General features: G+C 41.4%; 1 protein-coding gene across 1 annotated transcript in view; it reads right to left on the bottom strand.

Annotated features, from left to right (window-relative positions):
- RXFP2 (relaxin family peptide receptor 2) overlaps positions 1 to 22,398 on the bottom strand; it is a 48,333-nt gene that overhangs the window by 15,335 nt on the left and 10,600 nt on the right. The window contains 9 exon segments of the mRNA XM_060129544.1: positions 1,973 to 2,044; positions 4,374 to 4,445; positions 4,553 to 4,624; positions 7,942 to 8,013; positions 9,628 to 9,699; positions 12,596 to 12,667; positions 13,721 to 13,792; positions 15,388 to 15,459; positions 16,040 to 16,111. Coding sequence (XP_059985527.1) covers positions 1,973 to 2,044; positions 4,374 to 4,445; positions 4,553 to 4,624; positions 7,942 to 8,013; positions 9,628 to 9,699; positions 12,596 to 12,667; positions 13,721 to 13,792; positions 15,388 to 15,459; positions 16,040 to 16,111 — 648 coding nt within the window.

Genomic DNA, 22,398 nt, shown 5'->3' with positions numbered 1-22,398 from the left:
TCAGTAAAAAAAGTGAAAATAAAAATAAAGTAGAAGAAAATTTGAAACAAAAAAAGAAAGCTTTACTTTGCCCCGGCTTCCAGGCCTCCCATGATTGGACCCCTGGCTACCCTGATCCGCCTCAGCGCTTCCCGTCCGTGCTCACTCCACCCAGACACGTCAGCTCCCTTCTAATTCTCGAAACAAGCCAGGCTCACCCCCTTCTCACTGCAGTGCTTTTGCTTTTCTCTCTTGCTGGAAGAATCTTCCAGGAAGAATTGTCTCCTTCCACTCAGGGCTGCCTGACTGTCACACCTCTGACTTGTAGGTGAACTACCTACATCCTCCTTCCTTCCCTTTATCTTGCTATACTTTTCTTCCCAGCATTTCTTAATGATTAATTTGTTAACTAGTTTACTTTCTGGTTCCCAAAGCTAAATGGAAGCTCCGTGAGGCAGACACTTCTCTCTCCCATTCATCCCTGTGTTCTCCCTGGCATGAGGGAAGTACTCAACAAATACTTGTTAGATGGCAAATGAATGATGCATGGTTTAGAGCTGGGTATGTCACACAGAGATATTGAAGGCTATCCCTGCCCTCAAGTAGCCTACGGTGGTCCAACCTCTCCTCCCACTGGGACCAGGGCACTGGTTGGCAGGTGGACGTGTTTCAATAAGTGATGGGCAAGGAAGATGAAAGAAGAATTGCTAGGTCACTTAGTAGGGAAGTAACTAAGTTCACACATTTCCTGTTAATTGTTGGGTCCTTCTTGACCTCAACCTGCGGTTCATATTTAAAGCAGCAGCTTCTCCATCAAGTTCTACAAAGGTTGAATTTCTCTGTTCTAAGGAGACTTCACATTCTGCCTGCAGCAAGGAAATGAGAGCCTCATGAAATATTTATCGACTAGAGCCACAGAAAGAGAAGTTATGAAAACCATGTGGATATACATCAAATACTTGTCTTTGGGTAATCACACCCACTGCATAGACATAAACAAAATATTCTCCCAAAAGGTCACCTTCACACCAACCATTTCAGCCCCTTGCTGATCCCAACTTGATATCTTACATCGAATCCTCCCTATTGTTGTGGATAACAATGGTTGATTTTTGAAGTCATGAACACATTAGATTACACAGTGGATAAAGAAATGATCATGTCATAAACTCCTATATTAAGACAACTTACACAGTGCACTTTAGCCAAATATATTAATGTGACTTATCAGAACCACTATAAAGATTAATTACCTCCGTTTTGCAGTGCACTCAGTAACAGAAACAACACCTGGAATTTATATAGCACCTTTCCTCTTAAGGGCTCAAAACTTAGAGTAGCTGACTGCTCACTCATGTGAGGTGAATTAATGTTTCCAGGTCTCCTGAGTATCATTAGCCAGTGACCTCATCTTGTGTCATATGTGGCATTCTGGTGCCCTAATCTCTTATTGGGCCTCAACTGGATAAACAGCATGCTTCCAGAGAGAAGTATCATTCATATCAGCACATCATAATATTGAGCTCTATTTGAACAGGGACCAAAGGTGACAAAATTAAAAAGTTCTCAATAAAAAGACTTTTCTTGCATAAAAACACATTGCAGGGGCTTCCCTGGTGGCGCAGTGGTTAAGAATCCACCTGCCAAGGCAGGGGACACAGGTTCGAGCCCTGGTCCGGGAAGATCCCACATGCCGCAGAGCAACTAAGCCCGTGCACCACAACTACTGAGCCCGCGTGCTATAACTACTGATGCCTGCACGCCTAGAGCCCGTGCTCCGCAACGAGAAGCCACCGCAACAATGAGTAGCCCCCACTCGCCACAACTAGAGAAAGCCCACGCGCAGCGATGAAGACCCAATGCAGCCAAAAATAAATAAATTAATTAATTAACTAAAAAAAACCCACATTGCAGTGATACATCAGACAGTTTAAAAGAGAACATCGGCAACATTTCACCATACTTTTTTCCCCATTCTTTCATACATACATACATGTGAGAAAGATTCTTCATGGGCTGAAACATTTGTGTGTTTATACTTGGAATCTCTATCCTTTCCAGGTCTCTGGAAAATATGCACAATAGGCTTCATGTTTTTAGGATTTAACTTTTAAATCATTGTATTCTTTGTCAATCTTAAAAACCATGCTTTAAAATCTTGTTATAAATTCAAATTAGGATGAAAATTTTACAATAAACTGTCTTAGAAAACTGCCATTTCTATTTATGCCTCCGGTAACTTGGAGCTGATTTATCACTTTCATATGCAGAACAACCTTCGAATAAAACACGTTCATTCATTTCTTTGGTTTAAAAATGACAGTTGTGATTTGTATGATTGTGAAACTGGCTCTGTAGTTTGATTTTATAAAGCACGAAATACGAGTTAGAGGGTTTCAGGCAGGACTTGATATTTTCAGCCTGAGTTTTGTCAGAATCTGGATTTAAATACAGTAATTTCTTCCTGGCCTATGTATCTTCAAGGTAGAAAACCATGGAAGCAATAATCAAAGGAGCTCCGATTCAGGACAATCATTTTCTAAGATAACAGTGGGAAGCACAATTCCTGTAATTCCTCCAACCCCATAAAATGTCCACACAGGGCTCCAATGATAACCCCTAACACTCTTCATTCCAGAAGCTTCTTCAAATATGGATTCTTAGAAGACACTTCAGGATGGCATGAATTAAGGGAGTCTGCCATGTTCTCTGGAAACACAGACGGAAAGAGGATAATCTAAAAAGATAGAAACCTTTTGCTTTTTAAAGGCTTATTTTGAAAGATGCTTGATTCTCACTCAGCTTCTTTTGGGCAAATCTGAATAAGGATTTCTGGACAAGGTTCTGAGTTTTCCTTTGCATACTGAGTCCTTTATAGAGGACCTTGGTGGTCAGAAATGAGACTTAGGAAACAATTCTACCACTGAATCATCACAGGGCCCCTCCTGCAGGAAACTCTGGAGTCCTTTTTAAAGGATTCCGCGCCCCCCCTTCTTTCTTTTGCTCTCTAGCTTCTCCTGAACTTATCACAATTTTACCATTACATGGATTATGTGATTATTTGATGAATAGTCTGTGGTTTTCAAAAGAGCAGAGGCGACTATATACTGAGTGCCCAAGACAGTGCTATGATTAAGTTGGTGGCTAATAAATGTTTGTAAAATAAATGTGTAGGGCTTCCCTGGTGGCGCAGTGGTTGAGAGTCCGCCTGCCGATGCAGGGGACGCGGGTTCGTGCCCCGGTCCGGGAAGATCCCACATGCCGCGGAGCGGCTGGGCCCGTGAGCCATGGCCGCTGAGCCTGCGCGTCCGGAGCCTGTGCTCCGCAACGGGAGAGGCCACAACAGTGAGAGGCCCGCGTACCGTAAAAAAAAAAAAAAAAAAAAAAATGTGTAAATGAATCTTTAGAGAAAAGAAAATGAGACATTAAAGAAAGAAAAGAAATGAAGAAAGGGAAGTATGGGGTAAATAGTTACTACTTTGACTTTTCAGAAAGGCGCGATGTGTAACTTGATACTTTGCCTTTCGGAATTCAGTACGCAGTGAGTGAAGGGAAGATCATTTTGTCCACATCTTCTGGCTTCTTGAGAGCAGGAACCAAGTCTTTTTCATCATTGGATGTTCACTAATATCTATTGAGAATCTAAATCTTGTATTAATTTCCAACAGAAAACTATTTAGCAAGAATAAAAAGCGATATTAAGGATTGGTCTTTGGAATTAAATGAAGAAAGGCTTTGGGCTGGGATGAGGTAAAGTAATATGCACTCTGTGGGGGAAAAAAACCCAAACTTTAACCAACAATGGCTATTCATGGGAGAGGAACTGATGCGGTTCAAAGAACAAATGGCAGAGTTCTTGGCACCATTTAAAATCTAGTATGTTTGAAATTTTAAAATACTAAACAATATTAATTGTCTGAATGTTCATATTTATGGGATAATATTTTCTTTACTGATTGAAGAGTAAAAAGCATGCTCTGAGGATTGCTATAAGTAGACTGTTGTAGGAAAGAAGAAAGGGAAAAAGTGAAAAAATAGAGAAGTCTTATATAATTTGCTATTTTTTTTTACCGACTGCTTAGTAACAAAACTATTGCAAATTTAATTCTTTGTGAAAACTGTAAGAGATTTTTCCATATGAATCCTGTTTTCAGGAAGGAGCTATATGTAGCTTCAAACACAGAAATGGTGTTGACACACACTGAATGGTAAAAAATGAGATTTTGTTGTCATTCAGTACATACTTGATGGTAATCATGATATTAACAACTGTCTGAGGATGCATGCTCAAAGTAAAAGCCCTCCTGTGTGTCAAATACCTTAAAAATAAATGTGGTCCTAGGTAAAGCACACACACTAAAATTATAATCAACATATGGTTACACTTGACTTACAGAGACTGAAGCTGTTTAAGACTTTCAAACTGGTTCTTGTGGAGATACAAAAGAGGATTGGACGACAGATTCCTTTTGTACCATTAGAAGGGAGGAGGAAAGAAGCATGAGGATATTATTATTTTGGAAACTCAAGATGTTGCCATTTAAATCTGATGACAGTGGGAAGAAGGACTTACAGTTTTTGAAGAAGCTTCAGGTCTTTGAAAATGTGGGGTGGTAGCTCCATTATCATATTGCTAGACAGGTCCCTGTTGGTGACAGTGAAAACCCAAAGCAATTACATTGGAAATGAATGACATAGTTATCACTTCTCACAACTGTTATCATCGCATCTGATGTAACAGAAAATACAATCCAATTTAACCAACGTGATAGCTTGTTACCCAACAAAGTCATGTGAGTCGGCCAAATGGATATGTTTTCCATCGCTTTCGGACAGGTGACATTTTGCTCATCCAGTTCCCATCTGGAATTTCCTCTCAGCCCCTCCCCAACACACTCCCAACATGGCTTCAATGTCTACTTTGATTAATTCCCTCTGTTTTAGGTACTCTTTGTACCTTCAACCAGTCATTGTTTCTGTGATTCATATTCGGTTCATGTGTGTGATATCTTGTTTATCCAACTACATTAGAAGCTTTCTGAGATCAAGACCTATGTCTCCACTCATTGTGCATTCCAACTAAGAGAGTTTTGACCACATAACATCTGCCCAGATGATCTTGAATGGATAAGTTCACATATTTTTAGTCTACTTTTATATGGTACTTCTTTTTTAGAAGAAATTGAGAATTGAGATCTAAATATAATAGGGCTGTCCAATCCAGAAAGAATTGCAGGGCAGTGTCCCTACAGAGTGGGAAAAAGAGATTTGTCAGGATAAGAAGGAATCAGGAATCTTGAAGGGTCCAAAATATCCTCTGAGCCAGAAAAGATGTTAAAAGTGAAACAGATGTGAAATCGCCTAGGAGTCAAACAAAAGATCTTATCTATTTTTGATTTTTTGGTGCTCCTGATGGATATATGGGAGCGACAAATAACTATGACTTAGTTCTTTCTCTAAAAAAGCTTACAGTTAGAGTAAACAACTAGATTATGAAACAAAAGAATGAAACAAGTGTGATTACACAAGTACAGAGGAAAAACAGAGGAAGGAATCATCAAACTTGGCCTGGGAAATTAGGAAGCGTTTGAGCAAAGTTTGATGATTTTTATAGGTGGAGTCAAAGAAGAGCAGATTTTCAAGTGAGGATTACGCAGGACCAGAGAAACAGATGCATCTCCAGGAGTCAGCAAGTCGTCCAACGTGGGTGGAGGATAGAAAGGATGGGGAGATGTAGAGGAGGTGAGCCTGGAAAAGAGCCTGGAGACAACATGGGAAGGCCATGAATGCATTCCAAGGCAGTATTTCCCAGAGTACAGTTCAGGCATCGGAAACAAGGAAGATGCTTATAATAAGAGCACTTTCCTGGTGCCACTCCAGAACTATCACACCCGAATCTCTGGAAGGGAGCCTGGTAACATGCATTTAAAGCCAGCATTCCTTGTGATTCTTCTGAACGTTAACATTTGAGAATTATGTCAGGGACTCTGCTTTATGGCAGGCAACAAGGAAGGAGAATGTTAAACAGGACAGTGGGAAAATATGCCCTGGGTTATGGGATGATAATTCTGTTCGAAGAATAAAAGACAGGATGAAATGCCAGAGATTCAGAGGAGGGAGACCTGGCAGGAGGCTGTGACCCTGGACCGGGTGAGAGCTGATACGGGTTGAAGGAGGCACTGGCAGGGTTTACGGTCTGATAGGACATCAAGTGTAAAGAGAGTTAGAAGGAAAGGGAACAGTCTTCTAGCCAGGCTGCCAGAAAGAATGCAGATTCCACTAAGACAGGCAAGCCTAGGGGAAGAAGCTGGCTGTGGGGTAAGGGTCATCTGCAAATTAACTTAAACAAATAGATTTTGAGGGACTGTCATGACATCCAAGTGTAGACAGCCTGCCAGCTGGTGTTCTGATCTGGTGCTCTGGATGCAAGGAGCACAAGTGGGTCATGGCGCAGAAGAAAGCCACGGGTGTGCACAGATCAGAGGGAGAGTGACAACAAAACAAGATGACGATGACCTTGTACACCTGGAGAACGTCCTGCAAAGTGTTACCCTGAAAAATAAAGTACAGTCTTCTGTGCGAAAAGGATCTGAGTGGCTTCATCTAAGTGCTTATTCCTCTCCAGAGGGGTTTGTGGTCAAAAAGGCACAGTAAAATTATCTAACATTTTTGTAAACTTAAGAAACGTAAATGCCTTGTTCAAGTTAATTCTACTGGGTTCTGAATTTCTTCTATCATACTGGTGCTATCTGGATTGGAATGAATTATTGGTGGTCCTAAAAGAAGAAAGGCAGTGTCTCTTATTTAGGCTCTTTCTTTTGGCGGGGGCAGGGGGTTGGCTTTGCCTAAGTGTAGTATAAGAAGAGGATTAGGAAAATGTTCAGAATGTGGACTCCATACCACTGTCTCCTTTAGTTTGTATAAAAACACACTCCTGTTTGTCCTGGGCTGCTCCTCCATTCCACCCCCGGATCCCAAATCTGTATCCATCCTCCAAGGTCTGATCAGGAATGCCCCTGTGAGAAAGCAGTGAGCGGTCTTCTGAGTGAGCTGTCTTTAATTGTTTGCCATAGAATGATAATATTTTAGTTCTAATGCGGTGCTTTGCACATTATAGGCACTTAAATATTTGTGGATTTGGTTTATGATACTCATTCATTAGATTAAATTATCTTAATTATTTGTGAATTGTTTTCAAATTCCTCTTATTGAACTACTTTTCACAGTCCTTTCTGGATTTCAAAGCAAGGTATAAAGAATGGGGGAGAAGGTGATTAAGAAATTAGTTTCCATTTTTTAGACTTCAGATCAGGAAGAGGAGCTCTCTACCCTAATCACCACTATTTGTAATGTAACAGACAGTTTTAAATGCCAATGATACACCATTATGCGGGTAGCGATGAATTAATAGCAAGACAGATGATTCTCAAAAGGTTTAGATTTACACAACATATATTTGAACAGAAAAATGTACATGAGCTCTCTGAATATTTTGCAATGAGCCTCTTTCTAGACATTTCTATTTGCATCATCTGCTCTGGAAGTTATATCTTAAGGGATAATAAGCATGTTCATTCTTTTGTTTAGTTATAATTGATTAGTATTATTTCAGTCATTTATTCATTCAGCAAGCATATATTGAGAATTAATTGTACTCCAGACATTAGAGAGGAGAATCCCTGAGCTTAAGGAGCCATGGAAAACTCATTTACTCCCAAACACACATATGTATGAAATCAAAGAAAATGGGCAGAGAAATTAGAGTAGGCTAAATCCATATTAAGCCCACTGTCTGATTTTTAATTTGCTTTTAGGATAATGTTGGTTTTCTTAATTGATTTTGAATATCCAGTAGTCTACAGGATTTTGATTGCTACCAATGAAAAGCAGTCTCACTAGTCATTTAGATTTGTAATCCTGAAGAAGCAAAATCATATTTTCCTAGTAGACAACGCTACTTACAGTTCTCCTAAATTTCTTAATGAAGAAAATGTCTTCTCTGGAACAAAATCAATTTGATTTCTAGGCAGAAACCTGTAAGACATGGTAAGAGTCAGCACTGTTGATTTGTGTCTGCTGTAGTAATCAGTTCTCATTGGGAGATGCCACTGATCCGCGTGTAATTTAATAAGCCACCTTTGAAGTCTCAAAGCAAGGCATGTTCTGGTGTGGAACACAGGCAGGAGTTTCTTACAGAGGATGTATCCATAGGCTCTCTCCAGGACATGCTCCCGTAAGGAACCTGAGGCGCTGAGTGTGGTTTACGGAGCTGCGCTTCCTTTGGATTCTGATTACTTTAGAAGGTGTTTCTTTCCCAACGTACACATATGCAATGTCAAATGTGGACCCTGTTAATAGTTCTGTGAAGGCTTTGAGAGGATCTTTGGGTAAGGCACATTCCTTATAAGAAGTCGTCCAGAAAAAGAGCAAAGCTTGAACCAACACCATCTGGGCCACAAACAAATTTTAAATTTGGTGGGGAACAGCGATTTTACATTTCCTCTGTCTAGAAATGGAATCCTCCAGGACAAACGGCAAAAAAGAGGGGGTCGTCAGCTAACTACCTTACAGGGGTGTAAACAAATGAGATAATGAGCATGAAGGTGATTCAAAAGCTACATGGTGTTATAAAATAGGAGGCGTGGGGCTTCCCTGGTGGCGCAGGGGTTGAGAGTCTGCCTGCCGATGCAGGGGACGCAGGTTCGTGCCCCGGTCCGGGAGGATCCCACATGCCGCGGAGCGGCTGGGCCCGTGAGCCATGGCCACTGAGCCTGCGCGTCTGGAGGCTGTGCTCCACAACGGGAGAGGCCACAACAGTGAGAGGCCCGCGTATGGCAAATAGGAGGCGTGGATGGTATTTATCTTCCAGTGTTCTCTCTCATTATCCATGAGACAAAGAATAAACTCTTTGCATCTCCTATGTGGGACAGCCTCTTTTCTTACTAAATATGCTAATCTTCAATCTGATTGATAACTATGCAACCTGGCAACAGCCTTATCTCTTAGTCTGTTGGAGAAAAGTGGTTCGATTACTACAAATGGATGTGCTCTGATTTTTCTTTTCCAACCACCCATCCAAGCAACAAACATTACTAAGTACTTACTATATATGGGGAACTATGATGAAAACAAAACCACATTCTTGTGTTTTTAAGCTTACCAGTGCAAATGTGCCAATTAACCGATCCATCTGCCTTCCTGCCCCCATAGAAAACACAGTCAGCAATCAGAATCACCAGGCAGAACCTTTGGCCAATCAGAATACATTAGAGGCTCTTCTCTTTAGCATAAAATTTTGTTTTCTTTAAAGAGAGAGACATCAAGTGATAAGTGTCATTAGCAGTAACCACTTTCACATACATTATCTCATTTCCTTGTTGACCATGGGGTTAGGTACCAGTTCAGCAGAGAGAGTGCACAGAAATGATGATTGCCCTCAGAAAGAAGGAGGCTTAAATGGTTGGCAGCTAAACATAAGGCTTGGCCCTACCATCCAAGTCAATAGATCCATGTGTACATTTTCTAGTACTTCAGTTTCAGACCAAGGCTGTAAACAAAACATACTTTAAAATTCCTTGCCAATATTTTCTTTCGATTTCCAAAGCTACTGGGTTTCCCCTCATTTACTGGATTACGTTGTATACTTACAGCACTGTGAGTGAATTGCACGACAGAAAGGTGGAATTCGTAAGGTATTTTATTCCATTGCCTTCCAAATCCCTAAAAGGCATGGAGGAAACATATTTTTAATGTTTTTGCACAAATCGTATGTCTAAAGGCAGTTTTTGGTGATATAACAGCTCTGAACTTTATTTTTACTTCATTCCAAGTTTTAGGCTTTCCTCCTACTTATTGCGGGGTCAGTATAATTAATATTCTGCATCTTTTTCCCCTTCTAATTAGTGTTAGAACTTAATAAAATTGAGCGAAAGGGCAGCCCGCCATTTTGTGACTGTGTCTCTGTGCCAGACACCATGCTATTAATTAGCATAAAATTTGTACTATCGTAACAGTAACTCCCATTTATTGGGCTTTCGTAGTGTCAGGTACTGTTCCGAGTGCATAAGACACACTCCTACAAAGTTGGCATTATTCCCTCCCATTTAACGTAGGAGGAATCCGAGGATCTTGGAAATTTACTTTTCTTCTGGTCACACAGCTATTGAGGGGTAGAACTGACCTTCTAACTCAGATCCATCTGAATCTAATGCCTAGACACTTGGTCGTGGCATCGTAGATCGCTATATTCTCCCCTCCCCTCCCCCAGGGTCAGGTAGATATTTGTGTCTCTATTTTGCTGCGGGAGAAACTCAGGCCAAACTGTCTACCAAATACTGGATGCCAGAGTCAGGATGGGGGGGTCCCAAGCTGTGTGAAGGAAAGTGACGGCTCTCTCTACCTCCCTCCGTGATGCTGATGCTGAGTGCAGTGCTGCTCCGAGGGTCCCGGGTCCCAGCATCACCTGGGAACTTGTCAAAATGCAGATTTCCAGGCTCCACCGCAGACCCACTGAATCAGAAACCCTAGGACTGAGGCCCAGCGGTCTGTCCTAAGTCTGCGTTGCTTGCGCTGTACGCTGACGTTGGAGAAGCGCTGGTGGAGAGACTACGTTCTGCCAAGGTGAACCTTATGACAGCAGCACCCACGTCACCAGGGAACAACCTCAGGAACACTCTGACATGGCCGCTTCCAGCAGCGCCAAGGAAGGAGAGGATCGGCTCTTCTGCCAACTCTCCTCATTCCGTTTACCGTTGGCTTCCTACAGGCTTCCCGTACACGACAATAGCTGTTTTGCTGCCTCTGAACCTTTCTCATGTTCACGTTAATATCACCAGTTCCTTTGTCATTGCCTTTAAAATCCTATTTTAAAGCCATCTTGGAGGTCTTGCAGGAACTCAACTATTTTTCTCACTCTTAAAATACAGCAGTTGCAAATAATAAACAGTGTAGTCCCTTGAAAGTCCAAATATTGTTCAGTAGAATAGGGAAAATGTTTTTACATCTCATAACACTTCGCAGTTGTGAGCAACAGTCCTAGCTGATAGCAAGTGAGGGAGGAGAAGCATGGCCAAGGCGGGGTTTTTTCTGCCTTTGAACTGGGGCGATTTGGGTCTGACCTCTCAGCTCTCATTTGCGGTCAGCCAGTCTTGCTAACGACATCTTTTCACTGAGTGTCTCTTTTTTCCCTCGTGTCTGTGGGAGCCTAGAGTGAAGATGAGTGTCCCCAGAACCCAGGGCTTGGATGCTGCTTCCTGGTCTCCTCCTCGTTGCTGATGCCCATTTTGGGGACGGGATGGGTGCAGGCTGGAGGCCTGATATTTTTCTGTTAACTTTACTCCTTCCTGTTGCTTTCCCATTGTGTGGATGTACTTGCTTAGTTTCTAAGTATTTTCCACCTATTCTTCATGAGTTTTATTCTCATGGTTTTCAGATCATCAATTCCCCCTCCCCCACCTTTGTTTTTTTAAGGCAGCTCTGCACGGCATGTGGGATCTTAGTTCCCTGACCAGGGATCAAACCTGTGCCCCCTGCATTGGGAGCATGGAGTCTAAACCACTGGACTGCCAGGGAAGTCCCATCACTCCCATTTTTAACATTTAGCACACTTACGTGAGACCCCCATTGCCTTAAAAGCCTTTTGATAACAGGTATGTAAATAATTTTTTTAAGTCAGTAAATAAACACAAGGTCATCTGATAGCGTTGTAACAAGTGAGGCTAGTTCAGAGAGGATCCAAAGCTGAGGTACAAAAATTTTATCATATTATGGGTATTGAGTCCCCTGATTTGACAATGGGGAGAGTTCTGGGGGGACAGTACAACCGGCATTTTCCCAGGACAGGAAGTCGCTCCTGTATCAATCCTGCCTGTCTCAGGAGACCGTGAATATGAACATGGTGGAATGGTGGTAGTGGTGGTGAAACCAAATGAATGGCTTAAATGTGTATTGGTTGAAAGCTACCAAGGAGTGGAAATGGTTTAGCACGTTCATTTACAGAGTTTTTTTTGAGCACTATTATGTGCTGATCCTTGTGCTGGGTATAAAATCACAGAATTTACTGAACAGTAGGGGATAAACAGGTAAACAGATGGTTCTATGATGACAGTGCCCTGAGACAGCGGTGCAGTGGGAGGAGGGGAGGCGTGGTGGAGGCTCTCCTGTCATAATCGGGGCACAGAGGCAGCCACTGAACTGGTGGGTGTGTCAGAGACGGCTTCCTGAAGGTGACGCTTAAATTGACTTTTGAAGGAAATGTCAGAGAAGAAAGAAGCAAGACCTTTCAAGTTGAAGGAACAACATGTGTTCAGGGAACTGACTGAAGGAGCAGTAGTTTGGTGTATCTGAAAGGAAGGCACAAGAGAAGGGGCTGGCAAAGAGACCAGGTGGAGTAAGGGATAGAGGACAACGCGTCTCTGGTGCTAAACTGGGAGGCTTGAACTTTACCCTCACACCCGTGGGGATTCCCAGAAGATGTTTCAACCAGGAAGTGACACGATCAGATTTTAGTTTTAGAAAGAAAAGCAGAGATGAGCTTTTTGTGTAATTGTGAATTAACTTCAGGGCTAGTTTCCTGAATCTGGGCGAATAACAAATTAGCTGCTAAGTGCATACTCACATCCAGTTGAGTTGAGGCATCTGGGCACACATCTGCTTGGGAAGGGCTTCTAAGTAGTTATTCACCATAGACCTTTACACAAAGAAGACATTAATTAGAAACGAAATGATATGCCACTTTAAGAACAGTATTTTTACTATTTCCACAGTTTGGGAACTTGTATGCTAAAATCAATATATTAGGATGAAGAATATAGACATAACTACCTCTTCAAAATGGTCTCTAGATATGTGTGTGGCATGGATAAGGGAGCAGATGTCAGAGAAACTATGAATGCATAAGTGTGATACATAACCTAGGAATAAATATGAAACAGTTTGACTTTATGAGATGAAACAAAAGTATATACTGGGTAATAATTTTGAAGTTCATGGTAATTTTCCTTGTGAACTTCAAATTTGCAATCATTTCCAGCATCATACATCCAAAGTTTCATTTTAAGAGAAATGTTAATCATTTACAATATTAAAAGGCCACATTGGAAACTGCATTAAATCTAAGAAGTGATAGTGGGAGGCATTTGGGGAAGAAAACAACTCATGAGCATGTTAAGCTGCATGACTAATTTATGATACTGTGGTCCCTTTTCACAAATGGAAAATTAATGATGCTGTATGATCAACTGTAAAGGAACATAATAATCCCCTGCTGATAAATCATCCCAGTATATTAATAAACACTGAAAATGTAATTATGAGAAAAGCTTAGTTGCTAAGACAAAGATTTTGGAATTTTCAGTTACTCTTGCTGGACAAAGACACATTTTCCTTTGTTAAAAATGTAGTTGGAGCTGAACTCCTGGAAGACCCTAACGAATTTAAATGTAGTAAGGAGATAAAAATGAACCACTGCAAATAAAAACATGCCTTAAAAAAACAAAACAGAACATGCCTTAGGACTAAAGGAAATTAAAGGAGATCAAAAGGAATTGAACTAGTCGGCTTAAAATATACCATGAGCCATGGACAGGAAGTAGCAACAGTAATTGTGGCTTGAAATACAGGAAAGGTTTTGACTAGTATAAATTTTAGGGGGCTTGATTTTCTTAAAGCTCTTTTTGTAAGCTAGTTTTAGATGTCACTGCAATTTATAGACAGGTGGATTAAAAGGTAGATGAATACTTACAGGAAAAACAAGGAATTTAATCCAGTAAACAACCGCTGTGAAATTCTGGTTATGGGATTGTCATCTAGAATTCTGACAAAACATATCACAAACATTTCCAATGTTACACACATTTGCGAAATTAAACCAGGAAGAAATAAAAGGCCGTGCAATCCTGTCTCCCCCCAACACCTGCTCTCCTCCTTCCTGTCTGTCCACACTTGGCTCAGGGCTCTTCCCAGAGAGCTTTTCCTTCACCCCGTGGCTGGGGCAGCACTTTCCTCCAAACCCCCATAATCCCCATCCCAGGATTTATCAAGTCCATCACGATGGTCTTTGCTCCCTGTATCCATCTCCCTTTGGACTTAAGAACCTTCACCTCTGGGTTCCTGGGTCCAGACAAGCTGCGCTTAGCTATTGGCTGATTATGGGCTCCATAAATGCTTTGACCTACTGATTGACCGAATGAAAAATGAATGGAAAAAGATTCTTAGGAAATCACAAATGGTTCCTTGGCCTCACAGCGTTTAAATGATGTAATTAGTGGGGCCTATGCAAACAAACTTATTAGAAGCTTTGAGGGTGAAAGAGTGAAAAGACTTATAAATTCAAATCACTGTTTTTAATTCTATATGGTATTTTCCTAGAAAAAAAATAGATAAGAGGAAATATGCCTTCTTTTCTCTCGTTGCCTTTGAAGCCAGGTACCATTTCCTCTTACTTTCAGAGGTACCTGAGGGTAGGATTTGGAGAAGGGGCCTTCTGAGCACCTACTATATGCCAGGCATTCTGCATGTGACACTTTATATATGTTACATGATTTAATTCTCACAACATCCCTCTTAGAAAAAAGGAATTATGATTATAAAGATGAGGAAAGAGAGGCCTAGGAAGATCAAGAAAATTGTCTGCAACATGAAGCATGGGGCCACAGCATACACAAGGATCTGGATACAGCTGAGGTCCTAGCTTTTTCCCCCAGACCAGGCTGGCCTACAGAAAATGGGAAAACTGACGCAGCCTTCTAACTGCCCTTTGTTCATTTTTCCTGATGGAAACACAGACCTCTGATGTGAGACTCCTTAGGATGGAGCTGGTGGCTCAGCTTGATAAGTGATGAAACACGACAAGCCCACATATTTTCAGTCTTTTCTATGAATTCTCTGAAAATCAAGAAAGGCCTTTCTTGCTTACTGTCTAGGTCTGTGGTTTTCAACAGAGGGTGCTCTTTCCCCCAAGGGATATTTGGGACTGTCTGGAGACATTTTTGATTGTCACAACTCTGGGAACGAGTACTGTTGGCATCTAGTGGGGTAGAGGCCACAGATGGCACTAAACATCCTAAAATGCACTGCCCCCCTCCCCACAATCAAAGAATTATCTGGGCCAAAATGCCAGTAGAGCTGGGCTGAGACACCCTGCTATAGGTAAACACCAGGTGGATGGATGACTCAGCAAGCCGACTTCTGGGCGCAGAGGCCACCTGAAAAAACGTAGCACTGACTTCTCTTCACACAACCACCATTTGGCAAGCCATTATCTGAACTGCTTGGGTAACATGCTCCAGGTTATGTGACAAGCAGAAAAATAAGTATAATAAACAAGATACATAAACAGATGGAAACTATGAGCCTTGATGACTATCATTAGGACTGTGATCCGAGGGAAGGAAAAGCTAGAATACTTACAGCCAAGTTAGGTGATGTAAGTCTTTGAATACTCCAGGTCTGAGAGTTGTAATGCAGTTGTGGTTGAGATATCTACAAACAGCACGCGTGAGTAAATGAGGCAAACTTAATACCCCACTTTAGTCACATACAATTACTGGACATCTGTTTCTGAAAGCACTCTACTGGATGAGCAGAGGCCAGAAGATCAAAGAACAGGCAGGAGATACAGATAACCCAAGGCCCAGTGAGTCAAGCACCAGGGCCAGGACCAGGAAAGTCGCCAAAGACAATGTATTGGGACATTACATTATGTTAGAGTGTAACGGCAGAATAAATATGTGAGGTGATTTTCGCTTTTGTCCTTTTGGTCACATCCTTAGTAGACTAACATTTTAAGAAAGTGTATAGGTAAGTTATATATTTTCTATTTGTGGAAATGACCCAAACTTGAGGAGACAAGATTAAAGAGAGCCTTTATACCTGTCTTCTGGTAAAACTTGGAATTTTTTAGCAGTTCTTTCAGTGTAATAACTAATTACACTGTACTTTGTGAAAACTTATTTCTCCCATGTCTCTATATCCAAAGTCGAGCCTTTAAAAAAGTACCACTCATTCTACCCTTTTAATTGTTACTTAACATTGTACTCATAATTATAAAGAAGTTACTCACAGTATTTGCAGATTATGTAATCCAAAGAATGCTTTCCTGGATATATGTCTAATACAATTATGCTGAAGGAATCTGGTAGGAATAAGATAGAAGAGCCATGTGATTATGGTTCACGTATTTGTTAGGTTGTTTCTTCACCTGAAGACAATTTGTGCACCTGGCTCACAAAGTCCTGTCTTATTCTCATGTTGGGAGGTAGCAGCAATGAGAGAAGGCTGGGAGCCTAGCTGTGCCCACTGTCCTGACAGCGCCCGCGCGATGAGACCCCGACATCTCTGACTTGAACCACTGAGGTCCAGTACGCTGTGTGTGGGGACAGAACTAGTCTTATTTCTGCAAACTGGCATTCTGGTGGCCGTCCTTCTGTGACACGCAGGAGCTGCCCACCACGTGAGACGAGCCAGGCTCTCACTGCTAAGCTTTCTCACTCTTTCAGTACAGAGTTCCACCTTCAACTCCTCATTTCTCTTCATTCTATTCCCATGAAACGAGGAGAGGGCAAGTCTCGCTTTGTTTCAAGATGCAGAGTGAGAAGGGTGCGGCTAGTTAGAGAGGGGCTCAAGGTCGCAAATGGCATCAGTGGCTGAACTGGGGCCAGTGTACCAACTTCAGCCCACAGGGCCATGAGCTACTTAACCGCTGAAGCAATCTAGCAAGAGCGTATGGATTCAATAATAGCACTTTCAGGAGTATCTAAGCAAACGACTTCCATTTCCTGTGCTCAGTATATTAATACAATGGGAGGTTAGCCTTGATTTCATATTTTCTAAACAACTTTAGGCAGGAAATACGCTATCAATAGTAACTAATGTCTACGTAATCTTCTGAGTGGCTTCCCTGTCTCTTATTTTGATTTGATTTGGGTCCTAAAGTTTTGTTTTGGTTTGTTTTGTTTCTGGCCACGTGGCTTGTGGGATCTTAGTTTCCCCAACCAAGGACTGAACCCATGCCCCCTGCAGTGGAAGTGCAGAGTCCTAACCACTGGACCGCCACTGCTTCCTAAAATATTTTACACTTTCTCATTGTTGTGATACTTCACTGCAAAACTACTGGTAGATCTTTTGCTTGTTCAGCAGCTGGCTGTAGTCTGAATTTTGTTACACCACAATTATTCCCAGCGAAGCTTCCCAGCCTTTGAGTCATGACTGCGTTGTAGCTGTGCTGGGATATCGATGTCCTCAGCCCACAAGGTGGCAAAGTAAAGCCAAGATTAGCTTCCAATTATTAACAAACCCATCTTTTATCCCAAATATTGTCATTTTCTCTGTGTACCACCATGTGGAAAAGCTGTGTACTACAGAGCACATGCATTACAATTATAGTGACACACAAAGCAACAATTTCAATCCTACAAAGTAAACTTGAAACCCTGTAAGAACTCGTACCATTCCATCCCCCTCTCCCTGCTGCAACATGTCTGTAAGGAGATGCTTCACACTGTAGCATAAATTCTGCTTTTGCTTTAAAGTTCTGCTATGACTAGAATGAACCCATACATATCAATGTCTGTCTTAGCATTTTCAGAGCCCTTACAGTGACGTAATGAAAGTTAATATGGTGAATTATATTACAATAGCAAATGAAAATAGAAAAAGAATATAATACCATAATCTACATATTTGAAGTTCCTCTTAAATATAAAACTTACTACCTAACTAGTGTTATTTACATTTCATTTAAGATAATTAAGTCAAAAGTGCACTGCGCATTTTACCTACACGCTGTCAATCTTGAAGAGATGGGGGCAGCTGTAAACTGTGAATTTGACCTTGTGCCTTTGATCTGCACGACTCACCCGACACGTTCAGTCTATCTGCCTTCCCTGACACCAGTTAAGACTCCAACTTCTTAAATAATAAAGAAGCTCTAGTCTTCTATTTAGCCAGTTTGCCGGCACCCCACGGAGAACTAGAGTCCCAGGTCTCTCATCTCAGACTTAGGCTGCTGAATTTTTTAACTTGATCTTTCAGTATCTGCTTTCTTCTTTACAGAATAGTAGCTTGGTGAATATGAGGGGAAATTTGGAAACATGACAATTTGGCAAGTGGTGTCCTCTTTTTCTTCACAGCTGAGATATGAGCCCGTTTGATATACTTTACACTGAATGGTTTTTCTAAGAATAACTTACTGGTTCATGAATTCCTGCTGTTTCAGCTGTCAGGACTTTTCAAGCAGAAACGCCAGGAATTTATGTACCTGAAACTAAAGCAAATAAATGCTTTAATGGCATGCATGTTTATAGGCTATTTTTTTAATGCAACATTTTGTATTCATGAGCCAGGCAGACTCCTTGAATTACATTTTGTTGCCAATGATTGCGTTGAACAGGAACCCAGTTTAAGAAGGAATTCCTAATTTATATAAAATTTATGTCACAGTGAGGAGAGGAACTGCTGTTGGTTTCCGTGGTAGCAGTGATGAAGTACTATGGTCAAGTTCATAAACTGTATTTTATTTCTTTCTCTCAAAGATCATCTTAAATTGCTTCTTACCCCCTAACGTTAGGAAGTTTAAAAGAATATTAAAAAGAATAAACTGATCGCTAGTGAAAGCATTCAGATAAGTGACATTTGTTCATCTAGCAATGAACATTTTGTTTTGACTTAGGAACTTCTTTTTCTGGATGCCTAAATGACCTTAATTTCACTGTGAACATTTAGAGCATGCGAGACCAGAGATGCACTTGACGTTAAATTGGGTGATCCCTTAGGATATATCCCAATACAACTTAAAGATGCATATCAACTTTATAAGCTCAATACAATCTAAAACACATATTCATGCATGTCTTTTCCCTGGTCAAACAGAATAAAGCCCAGATGCTCTAGCCTAGCGTTCAAAGGCCCTACAATCATGATTCAATGACCTCTCCAGCATACACTCCATCATTCCTGTGGGAACTCTTTTCCTTTAGACAAACTTCCCTGGTCACTCTCTTCCTAACATCCTTTGAGTATTTCTGCTTATGCCTTTTTGGTCCTCCTTGCTGAAGATGCGCCCCACCTTCTCTTTAGCCCTGTGTGTTAGTCCTACACATCATTCCTTTAACAAATGCACACTGATCCTCATATATGTTTCAGCGTATGTGACAATGAGGGGTGCTGGCAGTGGCGGTACATGGTACTAGGAGAGAGCCAGAGGACCATCCAGTTCAGGAAGAGGATAGGATGGTAATAAGGGGTTTCTCTGAAGTCCAAGGATGAAGGTGAGGGGTTCACAAAATGGAATCATAATTGAAAGAATGACCTAAGACATGTTCAAAACTCAGACAGTGAAGAATACAATGGGCAGCAGAAATGAATTTCTAGTTATATTTTGGAAACAAGAAAATGCTAAGGAAAAGCCCAAGCCTGCTGTGTGGGACATGTTTTATATTATCATGAAATAATAAAATAATATAAATTCTCAACTCCTACATTGTTCTTGTCTTCTTGGTCAACGAAGGTGATCTCAGGACTGAAGTGAATAAATAGGATAGAGCATTGTGGCAGTGAAAGCCCAAAATGGTAGAATAAGTTAATCAAAATGAGTTAAAGCCTCTGGTTTGGACAATTTCTCCTAGAAACTGAGAAACACTGAAAATGCGTATACTCAGTTGTGATCAATGGAATCTGGAAAAAGGAAGAGCGGCTGGAAAATTAAAGGTGGCAAATGCCGTTTTGATTTTCCAAAAGGTAAGTAGATTTCACAAGCTATTGTTGGATGAGCTTGAAGTTGGTTCTGGGCGAGGTCGTAGGACAGGATATTGTGATGCTGCTTCGTGAGCACCTCAGAGAGAACAGGAACAGGGCAGTTCACGAAAAACAGGGCACGTCAGACCAACTTGATTTTCTTCATTCAAAGACTGATCAGATAAAAATGTGTGGTCAACTTTGCTTATATGTCTACCAGGCATTGATTAAGTGGTTTTATGATGCTTTTATAGACAAAATAAAGAATATTGGCACTGTCCTGCTCAATATTCTGCTCCATGACTTAGGTAAAGACGGCTCATCTTATTTTCAGATAACAGAGTGCTGGGATGAAGAGTGAATCTGTTGGATGAGCCTAAAAGATCTTCCCCGTCTGGTAAGAAAGGCTGAACATAACAGGGTGAAACTGAACAGGGATAAATCTGAAGTGCCACGACTAGCTCTCAGGTGCTAAGCACACACGTACAGGATGGAGAAGCGCACACGTACAGGATGGAGAAGCCGTCACTTGTCAGTTATGCATGTGGTACAGGATGAGGGATTTCAGAGACACAATCACTAGGAGTTAAGAGTATGAAGTAGCCACAAAAAGAACAAATGTAACCTTAGGGCATAAGGAGTTTAGAAAGGAAGGGTTGCTAGCTTCCCCCTGTTCTGCCCTTGTATGTGTCATACAAGTGATAATATTACATTTATTGTAGATACTACACGTAAGGAATATGTAGGTGACCATATACAGAGTGACAAACAGATTAGAAACCAGGCCCTTTGGGGAAGAAGTTAAGGATTCGAGTCTGCATGGGGAGAAACCTGTGGTGGGTGCGTGGTGATAATGGCCATCTTTGAATATCAGAGGAGTTACATAGAAGACTTATTGGGTGTGTTCTGATCAGTCTCCTGGGGTAACCTCAGAATCACGGGGAGCTTTTCAGATGTTTTGGGCAGTAGTAGAGTTATGTGACAGGACAGTTTATCTGCATATCGTTTGAAATTCCTTTCCCTCAGCACCTCCTAATTCCCCTCCTGGTTTATTTTTTTCCCCCATAATCGCTATCTAACACACTACGCATTTTTATCTTTCTCCATTGGAAGTTGAGCTCCTTGAGGAGAGGGCTTTTCATATGTGTTGTTTACCGCTATATCCTTGACACCTCATAGGTATCAATAAATATTTGTTGAAAGAATGAACGAACATGTGGGCTTGGCCAGCTTTTACCCTCCTGCTGTCTCTACCAGGAGTTCTGGGGTTGTCCATCTAGTTTCCTCCTTCCCCTGGCACCTCTTCCTGCGGACAGTTTGTGTTTTGCTACGTTGGTTGTTTGGACTGTTGTAATGCAGGATCAGGAAGAAAAGGGACAGGACAGGACAAGGGCTTGCCTGACACGGGGGAGATTTTTCTGCGGGTTCCAGAGAGTGACGGGAGGAGCTGAGTGGTATGAAAAGGGGATGGGGGAGGGGAAGGAGGTTTAAAGAAGAGTTGCTGGGCTTATGAACTGCTTTAGGATATTTGAATAATGTTTATAAAGAACTTCGGTTATTTTGAAACCAAAGTTTGTTTTCTGGACACTTTCATCGATGGTAACAATATTCTGAGATTGGCCCATGTGGGTGGACTTCCAGAGGACTACAGTCAGAGGTCTGGCTTTGAAGCCAAGTTCTAATACTTGTCAGCTGGCTGACTTTGTTCAAACAACCTTTCTTCTCCAAGGATAGTTTCCTCATTCCTGAAAGGAACCTGACGCTGTCTGCCCTACTGCACAGACCTTGAGGGTCAAAGCCCAAACGAGAATTCCAAATGTTGGAAGTCTTTGCCAACTTTAAAAAGTGATAGATGGATGTAAGAAATTGAGTTCAATCCCCCTTGATGTGCCTTGCATTAAGAGACACTTGGTGAACATTTATTGATAAGAGTCTTATAATTTTTTTCTCTCTGAGTCTCTGGGAGAATCAAACTGCCTCGAAAGCATCAAATAACAGCTTGCATTAAGAGAACCCCTGCTGAGTGATACTCAGGTTATGATGTGGTACCTAAGTTTTCTCAGGCTTAGGAGAAATTCAACATTTAACTGGAGAAATTGCCAGCTGATCTGGGCAATCTGGTGGGAAAAAAATCTCTGCTTTTTTTCACTAGGGAAAATTGGGGACTGTATTATCACTAGTGCTTCCACGTTCTTCCCTTCAGTGGGCTACCAGATACCGAGAGAGAAGTATTGACACAGAACAAAGCTATGAATCAGTGGAAGGACTTGGCCTGTGAAGTCTAATTTTAAATCTCCTTGCTTAACCTTCTAGTGATACCTCTGCCTCCCCAGAAGTCAGCTTTCCCCAAATTCGGGGGCAAAAGATATAGAAGGGAGTCCTGCGTGGGACAGAAGAGTATGTGTTGGTAGAAGATTCAGTTAGATGCTAGAGCAATTTCTTTCCATCTCTAGGTTTCTGGTTATTGTAGAATAAACACTGCACTGGGCATCAGAAGATATGGGTTATAAATTCTAGCTCTTCTACTAGTTAGTTGTAGATCTTAGGTAAGTCATTTAACTGTTGCAGACTTTAGTTACCTTGTAAATAATGAGAAGACTTAATTAGGAATTCATAAGACTTCTATGACTCTAGATAATAGTTTTAAACAGCTACTCTAAAACATGAATATTTTTCCTTCCTTTCTGC

The sequence above is a fragment of the Lagenorhynchus albirostris genome, chromosome 18 (genome assembly GCF_949774975.1).
Source record: "Lagenorhynchus albirostris chromosome 18, mLagAlb1.1, whole genome shotgun sequence".
NCBI classification, from domain to species: Eukaryota; Metazoa; Chordata; class Mammalia; order Artiodactyla; family Delphinidae; genus Lagenorhynchus; species Lagenorhynchus albirostris.
Note: the sequence above shows the minus strand (reverse complement) of the source record. Positions and strands in the feature narration are given on the sequence as shown.